The sequence below is a fragment of the Vidua macroura genome, chromosome 16 (assembly GCF_024509145.1).
Source record: "Vidua macroura isolate BioBank_ID:100142 chromosome 16, ASM2450914v1, whole genome shotgun sequence".
NCBI lineage: Eukaryota > Metazoa > Chordata > Aves > Passeriformes > Viduidae > Vidua > Vidua macroura.
The window spans coordinates 14,167,321-14,181,980 of record NC_071586.1 but is presented as its reverse complement, the minus strand read 5'-3'; the positions used below and the strand labels follow the sequence as shown (position 1 = coordinate 14,181,980).

General features: G+C 42.8%; 1 protein-coding gene across 5 annotated transcripts; it reads left to right on the top strand.

The window, feature by feature from the left end:
* Positions 1–621: 621 nt before the first annotated feature.
* On the top strand, positions 622–14,265 carry COPS3 (COP9 signalosome subunit 3). 5 transcript variants are annotated; one of them, XM_053991873.1, is made up of 12 exons: positions 622–724; positions 3,479–3,608; positions 4,482–4,594; positions 4,698–4,747; positions 5,596–5,688; positions 6,436–6,615; positions 7,523–7,663; positions 8,690–8,863; positions 9,697–9,783; positions 10,069–10,182; positions 10,758–10,838; positions 11,157–14,265. In XM_053991873.1, exons 1-12 carry the CDS (start codon positions 670–672, stop codon positions 11,208–11,210), a joined length of 1,272 nt encoding a protein of 423 aa, XP_053847848.1. In that variant the 5' UTR covers positions 622–669; the 3' UTR covers positions 11,211–14,265. The 5 variants fall into 5 exon arrangements, with proteins under 5 accessions (XP_053847848.1, XP_053847852.1, XP_053847850.1 ...); XM_053991877.1 differs by lacking the exon at positions 6,436–6,615; XM_053991875.1 differs by lacking the exon at positions 7,523–7,663.
* Positions 14,266–14,660: the final 395 nt, after the last annotated feature.

The following is a 14,660-nucleotide window of genomic DNA, read 5'->3' as shown; positions in this document are numbered from 1 at the left end:
AGCTCTGGATATTTTACGATTCTGTGATCTCCACTTCCACTATCTTCATGGATCCTGAACACATTCCCTGCCTGCAACAGCTCCGGGACACGCTGCTGCAGCTCCCGAGGGACGGAAAACACAGATCCATGTGTTCATTCCCCGACACCAGAGCGAGCATTCCACGCCATCAGCCCGCCACCACCACAGCGAGGCCCCGTCAGGGGGGACAAAAGGGGTGAAACCTCTGCTGGTGCAGCGCCGCCATTCGGGTGGGCTTCACCTCCCGGCCCGCGGGCGGCGGGAGGGACCCGTGTCGGGGAGGGCGCGGTGTCGCTGTGCGCCCCGCGGCGCAGGGGGGTCCCTTATCACACGGGGCCGCTGTCGCGACAGGCCTCGTGTCGCCGAGTGCTGACGCGACATGACGTCACCACCGCTCCCCCCCCCCTCCTCCTCCGGCGCTGCTGAGTCACGGCCCCTCCCGCGCGCCTGACGCGGGCCCGGCGGTTGCCATGGCGACCGCGCTTCTCGCGAGAGGCGGCGGAAGCGGCGCGCGGGCGGCGGGCGGCGCGCGGCCCCCGCCGCGGCCCCTCATTGGCGGGCGGCGGGCGGCGGCTCCCCGGCGCGCGCCGCTCCCCCCGCCCCGCCCCGCCCCTCAGCGCGCGCGCGGCCGCGGCGCGAGCCGCCAAGATGGCGTCGGCCCTGGAGCAGTTCGTCAACAGCGTCCGGCAGCTCTCGGCCCAGGGTGAGGGGGACGGGGCCGGCCGGGGGCACCGGGAGGACGGGGCGGGCCCGCGGGGACGAGGGAGGACGGCGGAGACCCGAGGAGCTCGTCAGACCGCGCGGGTGGCGGCGCGGCGGGCCGGGGCCTGCCCGCTCGCACGGCGCTGCCTCAGGCGCGGGTCCGGGCTGCTGCACCCCCGGGGCGGCGGGGGCCGTGCCGGGGTTAGTTCGGGACAGCCCCGAAAGGATCCTGGCGGTGTGGCAGGGCACGAGGGGCCGGCGGTGCTCTCACGGAGCTCTCCCAGGGGGTGGTTTCGGTAGCGGAGCCCGCACCGGTGATCCTGCCAAAATCTGAGCCTTTAAAACAGGGGGAGGAGCGAGCATCGCTTGGGCTTTAAATGGGATCGTGCGGCCCAGCCTGTCACCTCCGTATTGAGCGGGCAGGTTGTGATAAGTGTGGTTTAAAATATATTTCTGAATTGCCTAAGTGTCCGTGCTCTACGTTTGCAAGCAGAGCATGGACAGAGAGTGCCGCCCCACCGCGGAACTGTGTGACAGATCTGAGACTTCCCACGTGTCCACAAAGGGTTTTAATAATCACAGTTGGAATTCCTCAGTGTTACTGCCAAACTCCTAATTTTACTCTGTGTGGGCGCAGCGTTTCCTGGTTCTTGAACTTCCCCTGTGTGTTGATGCTCTGTGAAATGTGTTCTGACTCGTCTCTGCCTAGGATGTTTCCTCCCAGAAGCTGATAAAAATTGATGTTTCCCACCATGGCCCCAGGTTTTATCTCTTGCAGTTCTTGGGTTGAGCTCCAGCTTTCTCCTACTCTGCTTTCACATAATAAATACAAAGTATTTCTGCTTTAGAGACAATTTATACCTGCAGGGTGTGGGTACAAACCAGATGGAAGATGGATCTTTGTGCTCCTGCAGTTGAGCTGGAGAATTTTCTGTCACAGAGTTTTGGGGATGCAGAAGGCTCAAGGGGAGACTGGTTGGCTTTATGGAAGTTCCCCCATTAGGGGTGAGCCAGGGAGATGTTCCCTGTGAGAAAGTCCCTCCCAGCACAGTAAGGGCATGGACTTGTTGGAGCAAGTCCAGATGAGGACACCAAGATGATTGGAGGGATGGAGCTTTGAGGAAAGGCTGTGAGAATCTGGATTGTTCAGCCTGGAAAAAAGAGAAGCCTCTGGGGTGGCCTAATTGTGGCCTTCCAGGATCTGGAGGGAGCAACAGGAAAGATGAGGAGAGACTATTTATTAGGGCTTGGAGGGATAAGAAAGGGGGAATGGCTTCATAATAATCAGAGTAGGGTTAGATTGAATATTAGGAAAGAATTCTTCCCTGTGAGGGTGGGCAGACCCTGGCACAGAATTGCCAGAGAAGCTGTGGCAGCCCCTGGATCCCTGGAAGTGTCCAAGGCCAGCTTGGACAGAGCTTGGAGCAACCTGGGATAGTGGGAGGTGTCCCTGCCATGGCAGAGGATGGAATGAGATGATCTTTGAAGTTCCTTCCAACCCAGACCCTTCTGGGATTCTGTGAAAGTAAATCCAGAGCCAGCAGCTGGACATGAGAGCACTCAGGAGCAACGTGTGTGTACTTGGGCTGGTTCCTGGCTGGCATTTGGCCACCGGGGAGGTGACAGAAAGGGACATTTAGTTGGGCCTGGTACTGGAATTTCTGCTTAGATGTAAATTGTTCGTACATGTGTGTGGGTAGAGAGATAGATCACAGAATCCCAGAATGGTTTGGGTTGGAAGAAACCTTAAGGGCCATCTCTTTCCAACCCTTGCCATGGACAGGGGCACACTCCACTAGACCAGTTTGCTCAGTCTGTTTGGGGTTTATTTTGTTTTGTTTTGTAGAAGGGATGGATTTCTGGAATAGGGAGGACACCAGAATGAGGGTTTTGCAGTGCCTGAGCACCATGATCAAAGCACAGAGTTTTACAAGCCCCATTCCTTCCCTTCCTTTGCCTTTTTTTAATTCCATGTGGAGGAGAATGGTTCCCCATATGGAGGCGAGTTTCTGGGCTCTGGTCTCCCATTTGGAATTTTGATCCCTCTGTCACTTCAAAACTAACATTTCATTGCTAGAATTTCCCTGCTTTTCCATTCTCAAAGAAAAGACCACTACACTGAGGGTAGTGTAAATCTCTCTGAATGGAGGAACTATTCCTCATTTTATGGAGACTTGTTAAGGGTGAGAGAACCTCTGTTTTTTCTCTCTAATCTGCAAGGATTGAACATTGAAACAATACTCTGCTTCAGAAGGACGTAGTTTTAATTCATTCAGTTAATTGCAGGAGAGGAAGAGTTTGAAAGCAGCTCATGGGAATGGATCTGCTTTCTTTTATAAGGGTTTTGGGGCTTGCCATACCTTCCTCATTCAAAGTAGTCACTTTTCATGCTGTGTGCATAGCACACAGCATATAGAATAACATTGTAGTTTTAATTGTACGAAGTAAATTTAAGGACAGGTTTTTTAATACTTTTGTTGTAGGTATTTAATTGTAACTTTAATGTCTACTTCAAAAAAAATGCTTATGAGCAGACCTGAATGTTGGGTAGTGCTTGAGGACCAGCAAGGAACAAGCTCTGGTATTTGTTTTATATTAAAAAAAATGTGGTGGGCAGAAAATTAATGCCTGTTTTATTAAAGAAAATTAAAACTTGGGGTGATACTATTATTTCCTGCTGTTACATGAGGGGAGATGTGGGAATGGGTAAATGTACTCTAATTAGGCTTTGACAACAATGCTTTTTATTTTTCAGGGCAAATGACCCAGCTTTGTGAACTGATCAATAAAAGTGGAGAGCTGCTAGCAAAAAATCTTTCCCATCTGGATACAGTGCTTGGTGCCCTGGATGTGCAGGAACACTCACTAGGTGTTCTTGCTGTCTTGTAAGTGTTGCTTGCTTTTAAGTAAATACTAAAACTTCAGGCAATGAGCTGAACTGTCAGTCAAGCAAAGCTTTTTGTTCTGGCACTGACACAAGTTGCCTGGAGAAGCTGTGGCTGCCCCATCCCTGGGAGTGTCCAAGGCCAGCTTGGACAGAGCTTGGAGCAACCTGGGATAGTGGAAGGTGTCCCTGCCCATGACAGGGATTGGAACTGGATGGAATCTGTGGTCCCTTCCAACCCAAACCATTCTGGGATTCCATGATAAGTGTTTTTCTATATGTGTTCAGAAAAAAAATACGTAGAAGGAGCTTTTAAAACTTTTATTTTCAGGGCATATTTTCACTGAACTGTAAGCATGGAGCAAGATGTTTTATTCCAGTCAGAAACAGGCTTTTATCATGGGTCTTGGGCATTTGTCTGTAGACAGCACTGAGGCTCCTGCTGCTGTCTGGAGTTTAAGATAAAATTGAGTTGCCTTGGGGATGCTGAACTAAGGTGAAGATACTTAGTTCCAACTGAATGTATCTGACATCAAGTGAACTATCTGCATGTTTCACTGCTATTTTAAAATTCTCTTTTAAGGGAAAGATCAGAATTCTAGCACTTGTTCTACTACTCTTTCAAAACAAAATGCTGATAATACTGAAAATTATCTTTGCCATTGTAGTTTGCACTAAATTGATAATTATGTTTTGCATTAAAAGGTGTTTTCAGATGTTGTTGTACAGCTACTGGGGAAATCCTATGCCATGTCTCATAAGCACTTTGGATTTGTCTGCAAGAACCTACATGCAGAGACTTAGCAATGAAAATGAGTCTTTTTTTACGAACCTCCAAGCAATAAATGCTAAACTGTTTGTTTCTTTTTTTCAGGTTTGTGAAGTTTTCTATGCCCAGCATCCCTGACTTCGAAACGTTATTCTCACAGGTGCAGCTTTTTATCAGCACTTGCAATGGAGAACACATTAGATATGCAACAGACACTTGTAAGTTAAGCCTCATTTCAGGCTTGATATATTTTTGGATAGTTTGTTAATACTGATTTTTTTCACTGAGGTGTTTCTTTTGTTTGTTTTTTACTGTGTCTAGTTGCTGGCCTGTGCCACCAGTTAACAAATGCCCTTGTGGAGAGAAAACAGGTGAGCAAGAACCATCTAGTACAAATGGGTTACTCCATACCCAAGGCTTAAAGGGGGTGTTACCAGCCTCTTACTCCATAAAGATTTGCCACTAACTCCACATCAAGTGTTTCTATACAGCTCTTTAATTGTTAAGTTTACTGAAAGGTAATGAACCAAACTCAAACCTCTAAGATTTCTCTAAGGAAAACCTAAGGAAGATAATTTTTGGGGGAGAAAAGTCACCTAAAAACATGTTCTCCCACACGAAATAGGAGATCTGTAGTACCAAGAATGTTCTTCAGACAATGCATGAGTAGAGGAGGGAGCTGCAAGGGTTATTAGCACTGCTGAGTCAGTGATTTTAGTTTCAGTGTTACTCTCACTGGTGTTACATAATGTTCTTAATGAAATGCCTTAAAATATGCAGGAAACTTGATTAACAAATACTTGACCAGTGGTTTTGTTGCTAAAATCCTAACTTTTCCAGGCCACTTTGGTGAAGTCTAGCCTGAGACAGACCAGATTGATCTCTACTTCTAAGTGGAGTGAAGTGAGAACCTTGTCTTTAGTATTTGTTGGGAGTTTGGATAGACTCAAGGAAGGTTTTTTATTGATACAGATTACTGTTTCCTGGTTAGATTGGCTTTGTGGAGCAGAACTGAGGACTTTATCAGGAGAAATTGGATAGCCAAGGTTAATTTTATTTTCCAAGAGACTGCAATATCCTGCAAAAAGGGAACCTCAAGTTAACTATTACTTAATGGAACCTGTCAATTAGTGTTATTTTTCATTTGTAAGTGTCAACATAAGATCCAATGTGCTGCCATCTATGAGAAATTATCTGAAAGAGATGTAATTTCTGACAGCCCCTGCGAGGAATTAGCATTCTCAGACAAGCCATAGACAAGATGCAGATGAACACAAACCAGCTGACCTCAATACACGCAGATCTCTGCCAGGTAAGGGGATCACAAGGGCTTTTTGTGAGAATAAAAGCTTATAAAATACCTGTAAAACTTCAAGGAAATGTATGTTCACACATTGCAGTATAAGAATGGATTTTCAACTGGATCTTTGTTATGTTTGGTTTTTTACCAGTATTAAATAATATGATGTAATGAAATAAAATCCAAATCTGATACACAGATTAATTATTAATTTTAAATGTTCAGTGCATGTCCTCAGATCTTTGATTTTGTTGATGACTTCAGAAAGTCCTCTTTGGTCTGAAAGTCACACTGAACTTACCTTGGGTGGTATCAGTGTAATATCCAGCTACTGTCTGCTCAAGTCTGACAAAAGACATGTTTGTCTTGGTGTCTTTGGCCTGGATTTGTATTTCTGTCTCATTCTTGGCTCCTGGGATTTAGGGTTGGACAGGAATGTTCAGAGCAATATTTAGTGCTGCCAGCACAGTAGTCTGGCAGTCCTGGAGTTTCGAACAGCTTTGTCAGAGTTTAATTTCTTTAGGAGTAATTTTATAACAGATAATAGCAGATAATTTTATAGCAGATAATTTTATAACAGTTCATATCTGTGTTAAAGATTTTCAACTTGTGTTATTCCACTACTGACATGCTCTGTTTTTTCATTCGTGGGAGAGTGATATTTATGCAGTAGTACTAACTAATTTAGTTTCAATTCCTTCTCATGGAAACTTGAATGGAAATGGCTAATTTATGAAAACTTGATTTATTTTCTTGTAGCTCTGTTTGTTAGCAAAATGCTTTAAACCTGCCCTCCCGTATCTAGATGTGGACATGATGGATATTTGTAAAGAGAATGGGGCATATGATGCGAAGCACTTTTTATGTTACTACTACTATGGTGGGATGATATACACTGGGCTAAAGAACTTTGAAAGAGCACTCTACTTTTATGAACAGGTAACTTGAAATGAAACCATAAGTCTGAAGTGTGATGTCTGGAAAGGCAGAAGCAGATGTGTAAAAGTGCTGAGAAAACACAGCACCTTTGAACTGGCACAAGCAGGCTGTCTTTCCTTTAAGAAAGTCTCTCACAGCCTTGTTGCACCATAAAGCTGTGCAGCTCAAAGAGTGATGTTAAATTTATTTCAATATAAATATTTTTCAGCTGCCTGCTTGAAACTGCAGCACAGAAACAGGTCATGGGCTGACACACGGTTGCATGTCCTTAAAAAATAAGGCTTTTGCTACTTTTATGAGAGGAGTTATATTTCTTCAATGCTGTTATATTATTTGCTGGTTTTGCTTTATCTGGGCAGGAAATAAAAATAGTAAAATTAGGAAAATCTTGTGTATGAGGGGAATGCTGTGAAATGTGCAAAACAAATTGGTGCAGCATTTTTCTTTTTTGTAAATGAGGGTCAGCTCTTGAGTAGTTCCAGTATCATAGTGAACTAAAATCCTTTTTCCCTATTCTGCAGACAGTGTAATAGCTTTATAAAACCTCTTTGAGGGTCTGTGTAAATCCAGGTTCACGGGTAGCTACAGGTGATTTCTGGTACAACTTTAGCTATATTCCAAAGAAGGAAGTTTTGATTCTATCTGAGCAGATCTATTTTAAGACAGGCACCACTGTAATGTGATATGTTTTGAGTAGCTTGTATAAAACTTCCTTTCTTTTGTGAATATCTGGATAATTAATTTTGACAGAAGTTAGTTAAGCTTCAGCACTCAAAGGAGAATTTCATATGTCACTGTATCCTTTCTACATGCAGCTTGAAATTGAGTTTTTTATTCAGGCAGTAACTACCAGGATCTACCAATAAGCAGACTAAATTTCTGTTCCACTTCTTTCTCTTTTGCTTAGGCAATAACTACTCCAGCCATGGCAGTCAGTCATATTATGTTGGAATCATATAAAAAGTATATCCTAGTTTCTTTGATACTGCTTGGTAAAGTTCAGCAGCTACCAAAATACACTTCCCAGATAGTTGGTAGATTCATTAAGGTAAGTATTGCAAATGCATCTAAATAAAAGATCAACAAATCTGAATTTGTAAATGTGTAACAGTGGAAAGTGTCCCTGTCCGTGGCAGAGGTTTGGAGTAAGATGAACTTGAAGGTTCCTTCAACCCAAACCATTCTATGATTGTATTATGTTAATCAGGTTTTTAAAATCCTGATACAGGTTTTTAAAATCTGGGAAAACTTCAGTGTTGAATAATACTAATCAGTATTCTTTTCACTGATACTGCACATTCCTTTATAGCTTTTTATGTTAAAATTTTAAAAATACTCAGATTTCAATTGACTTTCAAGCTGCAGTGTCATTATGAAAAGATTTGACCTGTAACTTCATCTGATTGAAGCACAAAATGCTAAACAGTTTATTCCCAAATCCCAGCTTTTTAAAGTATAAAAGCTTCTGAAAAAACTGTGAGTTTGGAGTCTGTAAGCATTCAGATTAAGAGGTGTAGGGTGGGAGACAAAACTGCTCCTGAGAGAGTTCTGATCCTAAGTAACACACTTCTAAAGTTAGTTCTTATTTAACACCGAGTTTGTTGGTTTGTGACCAAAATTCTAGAGAGTTCCAAAATTCTTCTAACTTCAGAGACTAATAAAAAAGCTGATAACATTTTAAGGTAGTTTTGGTGAACTGGTTTCACCCTCTGAGTCTCTGCTGTCGATGCTGTGACCTGAAGTGGTCAAGGATGGATGTCTTAGGGCAATACTTACCTCAGCTGGTCAGCTGAGAGAGTTTTTTCACACTGCTGTAATTAAAACTGTCACATAGAGGTCCTGGAATGATGTTTATTAAATGTTACACTGCAGTAATACAGATTTTAGTGTGTGAGGGTCTGTCATTGCCATAAAGCCATGTATAGACACCCTGTCTTTTTTATGAGAAATGCCCAAGCTACTTAAATTTTCTTCAATGCCTGCATGGCTTCTAATGTTGGAGCACTGAATAGGTTTTGTGAGGCTGGGTGAACACTGTGTTCTTCAAGAAGGGTTCTCATTTTTCTAATTGCAGCCTCTTAGCAATGCTTACCATGAATTAGCACAAGTTTATTCAACCAATAAACCCTCGGAGCTTCGAAATCTGGTGAACAAACACAGTGAAACTTTCACAAGAGATAACAATATGGGGCTGGTTAAGCAATGCTTGTCATCTCTCTACAAAAAGAATATTCAGAGGCTAACCAAGGTAAGAGAAACAGTGAACAGTTTTCCTTTGTGAGTGTGTATTTCTGAAATATATTCAATTTAGAGCTAAATGATAACATAGTAATGTGGCAGAGAAATTACTTAAACTGAGATTTGTGTCTGAAACAAAGGAGACTAGAATGCTCTGTATAGGAAAACAAATCAGTTGGCTGCTTATGCATTATTTAAAAGGTGATTCAGTCTGTCTGTCAGAGGTGGTTGCCTGTGGGGTTTTCATAGATAATCAAAAAAGTGAGCGCTGCAACACAGTGACCTTCATCCCTATTCAAAAAATAAGAAAACTGAACTTTACAGGCCACTTCATTAGAAAGGAGCGAGCGAATAGGAGAGATTTTGGAAGTATCTGAAATAAAAGGAAAAACAGAAGCACTGAAGTGATTTGCCCCTTCAGCTGAGAGATCAGATTAATCCTGAAAGGCAACTGGGGAAAGCAGGTTTTTTTGCAAGCTCAAATAATATTTGTTGCAGTAGAAAAAATCTCATAAGGAGCTTTGTAGATGCATCTCTTGAAGGAAATTCAAGGGGTGGAGTGTCACTTTTTTTTGTGTAAAAAGGTGAGAGAAAGAGGTTGGACATGGTCAGGACTGTCTGGTGTAGAATGAAATTGCAGGAATGAGTAATGACTCCCTACGTGCTCAGTGTAACAAATTAATGTCTGAAGGAAGAACTGACTCACTCTCACTCTTCAATAATTCTGTGTTCCACTTGTTCCTTCCCATCAGACTTCCACAGTCAGGTTACATAGGCCATGAAGCATCAACAAGAAAATCCTTAACATCCAGTTTTAACACTTCAAAACTTTCTAAATTTCAGACGTTTTTAACATTGTCATTACAAGACATGGCAAGTCGAGTGCAGCTGTCGGGGCCCCAAGAAGCAGAAAAATACGTCCTCCACATGGTAAGACCTCTGACTTGGGGAAGCTATCCCAAAATCAGTGTTTGGGTTGGCAGTGCACAGTCTGAGCAGCTCTTCTTCAGGGTGGAGGAAATGCTGCCAGTCTGCTGTGGTGTTGAGACTGTTCTCAAAAAATCTAAAAAGATTGTAAGATAAGGCATGAATAGTGGTTTTGGGAAGCTGTGGGAAATAAAATCAATCAAGCAATTCCACAAAGACTCTGTGTTTTGTAGTTACCTGAAATTCTGTTCTTGGTGATAACTTCTATTAAACCCTCTGTCATTTCAGATAGAAGATGGTGAAATCTTTGCAAGTATTAATCAGAAAGATGGTATGGTCTGTTTCCATGATAATCCTGAAAAATATAACAATCCAGCTATGCTTCATAACATTGATCAGGAGGTAAATCTTTTACTGCTTTTGGAATTCTTACCAAAGAACCTTAGACTGTAATCAGAGAGGTGCTGGCAGAAGCCAGTGTAGTAACTTAGATATAGAGAGTGAGGACTTAAATCACTATATTACTATTTCACAGTATTTTCATGGGTTTTAGATTAATACTCTCTCTCAGTGTGTTCCCTGTTTTGTCCTGTACAGCTTGAGCTGTTTCAGGAGACTGACTGCTTGCTGTTGGTGATGGGAAGATCCTTGAATGGATTAGAAAGATTGTTTTTAGAGTTTAAAACTTGAAGGATCACTTCCATTGGCTCTCAATAACCTGCCTGTAGGTTAAGGTGGTTGAGCCTCAGGGGACTGTCTATCAGTGACCTTAAAAAGGGCTATTAGGAAGACATGGATCAAATGAAGGGAATAAAAAATGGTCTGACACTTTTGTTTGGGAGGTGAGGGATGAGAACATTTTGATGTGGAACTTTAGTGGTGGCAAAAGTTATTTGTTCTACATGGCACAGCCGTGAAATGTGTTGAAGATCAGGTACAAGCTGGACAAAGTAATCAATTTCATACATATTTTTAAGATGCTGAAATGTATAGAGCTTGATGAACGACTGAAAGCCATGGATCAAGAGATCACTGTGAACCCTCAGTTTGTGCAGAAGGTAATGGATTTAATGTCTTGTCAGAGTATGCAAGAGATTCATTCAGTGCAGTGAGTATGTTGTACTGAATGTCAGTATTTACAGTGTTGTTATTATACATTATTAATAATATGTGCATAAACATCATGGCACATCGTAAAGATAATTTATTAATTTTGAAGGTGCTTTTCTCTAATTAATCCTGCAGTGATTTCAACCGGAAAATTAAGTGCATGTTATTTCATAGGCACTTTATTTTCCTCCCTGTTCACTTCAAAGAACTGTCATTCTCAAGCCTGCAGACCTGTTTCTGAACAGAACTGACTCTCTCCCTTTCAGAGTATGGGCTCTCAAGAAGATGACTCAGGGACCAAACCATCCAGTTATTCTTGAAATTAATGTTGCTCACCACTCCGCTTTCAAGTAAAAGCTTATGAAAGAATCACGCCTGGAACAGGGCATTGAGGAGTTCCACAAAGAGAGCAGAGAGAACTGAGCTTTGCTTTTCACCTGGACATTAAGAAAATAAAAGAACACCCTCTCAGTACTGTATAATATCAGAAGTATTCTCTGCAAAGAAAAAGGAAATCTCAAAAGAAACTTGAAAGTCTGTTGTGGATTTATTTATCTTCAGATTAACATTGTTAATGCATTAAATAATCTACCTTTTGTTTTAAAGGGTTTGAATGTTGCCGTGTTTCTGTAGCAGTCCTTCTCTTCTGCAAAAGAAAGTGTTATTCAGGGAAGAATACAAACTAGTGTTGGTTCACTTACAAGATAATTATTGGTTCATTATTCTGTATTTAAAGTTGGCTCAAAGTGCAGATTTATCATGTGTGGTGGGGGCAGAGGGGTGGAGTTCAAGCAAATCATAATGTAGGGAATTTGCATATGCCCAATGTAGCTGGTGCTGTCTGTTAAATGAGGAAATAAGAACTGTTCTTCCCAAAAGGATGAGGATATCAATGTGTCCTTGTAAGGAAGTTTGCTACAAAGTAAGAATCATATATGGAAAACATACGTGACAGCTGTTTATGATTTTAAGTTTCTGTTGCAAAATATCTGCTAATATTATTTGCTCTTAGATGAAACTTATTAGACCTAAACAAAAGGATATTTGGAAAACATTGGTGTACTGGAGGATTCTAGATAGGAAGTTGTTTACATTGAAAGAAATTTAAATGTTTGTTCCTGTGCAACTGGCATGAAGGTATTCAACAGGCTGATAGTTTCTTTGGTGGAAACCAGTATTTCTGCATGGAACATGAATAGAATTCTATACAGCTCTCAAAATGCAGGATTTTATTCAGATATAATGTGTTGGAATGGTACCTGGTTTTTAATTTCCTATTTTAAACTTCATACTTTGTTATTGGATTCTTTGAAGTGCTTCACCCCTTAAATCACCAGGCTGTTTAATTTTCTGTCATTCTCGTGTATCTGAAGAGTCTCACTGTTTAAACACCTTCCTGTCAGGCAGAAATAAACCTGTCATCAAGTCAGAAAACAAGAAGCTCAACAGCCACTGCTTCCTACTGAAACACCTGACCAGGAGCTGCTTGCTCCTGCTGCCCTGCCAGCTTTTTTCCAGGTGGGAGCTGAGCATTCCTGGCTCTTGCTGTGTGAAGTTTGTATGTATTGAGGTCACCTGTGGTTGAAAATATTCCATTTGTGCTTCCAGTGTTGATAGAGAAGCGTTGGGGTTTTCACTTAAAAGCGGTGTCGCAAGTCTAGCAGAGCCTGTGTGGCTGCAGGGTGCTGCCTTCTGGTGAAGAGAGGTGTCCCAGGTTGTGGTTGGTGGTGTGGAGGATGTTTTTTAGAAGTATAAAATAGCAGTTTAGTAGTGAACACAGTGGAGGTCCATAGTGTGAGTAGCTCATCACTTCCTGCCTGAGAGAATTCCATTGGGACAACTTCTCTATCTGATCTTTAAGCAAAATCTTGGGGTTTTCCATAACTCACAAGTCTTGTAACTAGAAGAGATCTATGATTTTGAAGGTTTTTAGCCTCATTAATCCTGCAGTGATTTTAATGCTGAACGTACACCATTCCCCCCTCTGGTCCCATGGAAGTGTTAAATGAGTAATTAGTGATGCTGTGGCTTGAGCCCAAAACAGGGTGGTTGTTACAACCACATGTGGCACTCACAGAAGGGACTGCAAACAACTGATCCCAAATCCCACCCATCCAGAAATGTGCCTGGCTCAACTCTCCTTGCCAGTGGCTCCCTTGCCAGGGGAGAATGTATTCAGGATGCTGTCATGGAGTCAGAAAAAAAACAGGAATGTCCATTTTTACACTCCTAGTTCCTATTAGTGAGCATGGATTTATCTGCTGAGATCTGCAGGATGGTTTTCCAGCTGTGGAATTAGAAGCAAGCTAATCCATGCAGCTGGTGAATAGCTCTAGATATTTCTCTTTTATTGCCCAAAGTAGATAAAGCAAATCCATGCTCACATCAAAAGGATGGCAAAAATAGCTGTGTAATAGTTTAAAGTGATATATTCCATTATCTATCTGATTTTTAAGAGGGCAAATGCTTTTAAAGTTAGAGAACTGCTGAGGTTCCTTTTCTGTCTGTGCTGTTAATGTCTGAATTCTGTTAGAAATTCAAAGTCAGGTCCCACCTGTAGAATCAGTAGATAAAGCATTCACCAAAAGTGCTCCAGGGAAAGGCTTTTAAGTCCTAGTTTGATAAACAGACATGGTCTGGCATCTGCATGTCTTGAGATAGCACTGAAATTAAGTCAGATTTTTAATGAAGCAGCTCCTTCCAAGTCTTGGAACTAATTGCCTGGGCTGTGGTCAGCTGAGAGGCTTCGAGAACACTTGGGCTTTCTGGTTTTAATTTGTATTTACTGCAGGAAAGGACTTTTGCTGAAATCTAGGAACACTGTGTGCTGTGCTGCTCCCAACTTGGACTCTCAGAGGTCCCATGGCTGTTCCTTCCCACCCTGCATGGTCACAAGATGTGTCCAGGGAATACTGAGTGCATGCTTTGATATCTGACTCTGATTTTGATGCATTTTAATTAGCAAAGACACAAAATGCGCTTCTGAAGGCAGCATTAGATGTGCAGCTGCAGTTCATAGCCACAGGAGGGGTCTCTAGGCCAGTCACGCTGAGATTTTGAAATGTTTCTAAGAAGGAATGGTTGGAAGCTGTGTCCAACCAACCCCCACTCCTGGTTTTGTGCCACTGAGGAGCCCCAGGGCGTGACCTCTGCGGAGCCATGGTGTAACTGCAGCTGCCTCCTCCTCCACAGCTCCCCTGTGTGTGCCACAGCACAGGCACAGCCCCGTGTTTGTGTTGTCACAGGCCATCTGTACAACCTAGGAAATGTTCTCCGCGTGGCCACGCTGGCCCGGGAGCTTAGTCCTGAGAAGTTGTTTAAATGTACTATTGGAAAATAAAGATAACAAACGAGTGGTTCTTAGTTTGTCTTAAATGAGATTGTAGGTCTTTTCTATTTGGGGTTTCCTTAGTTTTTTGGGGGGGATCTCTTTGTTCTGGTTGCTTTTCAGGAGGTGATTTTGGCTGACTGGCGAGGCTGCTGGTTGCCTGCTGTGTGTGGCAGTGCCCTCTGCTCCACAGGTGCTCAAACCCTGCTGGTGGCTTCTCAGAGCTCTGCTGAGCAATTCCAACTAGAAATAATCTTTCTTTAGTGTCTTTCTTGAGAAGTGCTGCTGCAGGTCCTTGTCTGAGATGAGCTTTGGGATTTTGGATGGAACGCTTTTCCTCTGAGCAAGTGAAGATGTCCCTGCCCACAGCAGGGGCTTGGAATGGGATGGTCCATGAGGTCCTTCCAACCCGAACCATTCTGGGATTTGTGTCTGAGCTCTT

Coding starts and splice junctions, on each gene's coding strand:
- COPS3 (XM_053991873.1), top strand. CDS start 670: ATGGCGTCGGCCCTGGAGCAGTTCGTCAACAGCGTCCGGCAGCTCTCG. Junction 4,748..5,595: donor CCCTTGTGGAGAGAAAACAG/GTGAGCAAGAAC, acceptor AATTTCTGACAG/CCCCTGCGAGGAATTAGCAT. Junction 9,784..10,068: donor AAAAATACGTCCTCCACATG/GTAAGACCTCTG, acceptor CTGTCATTTCAG/ATAGAAGATGGTGAAATCTT.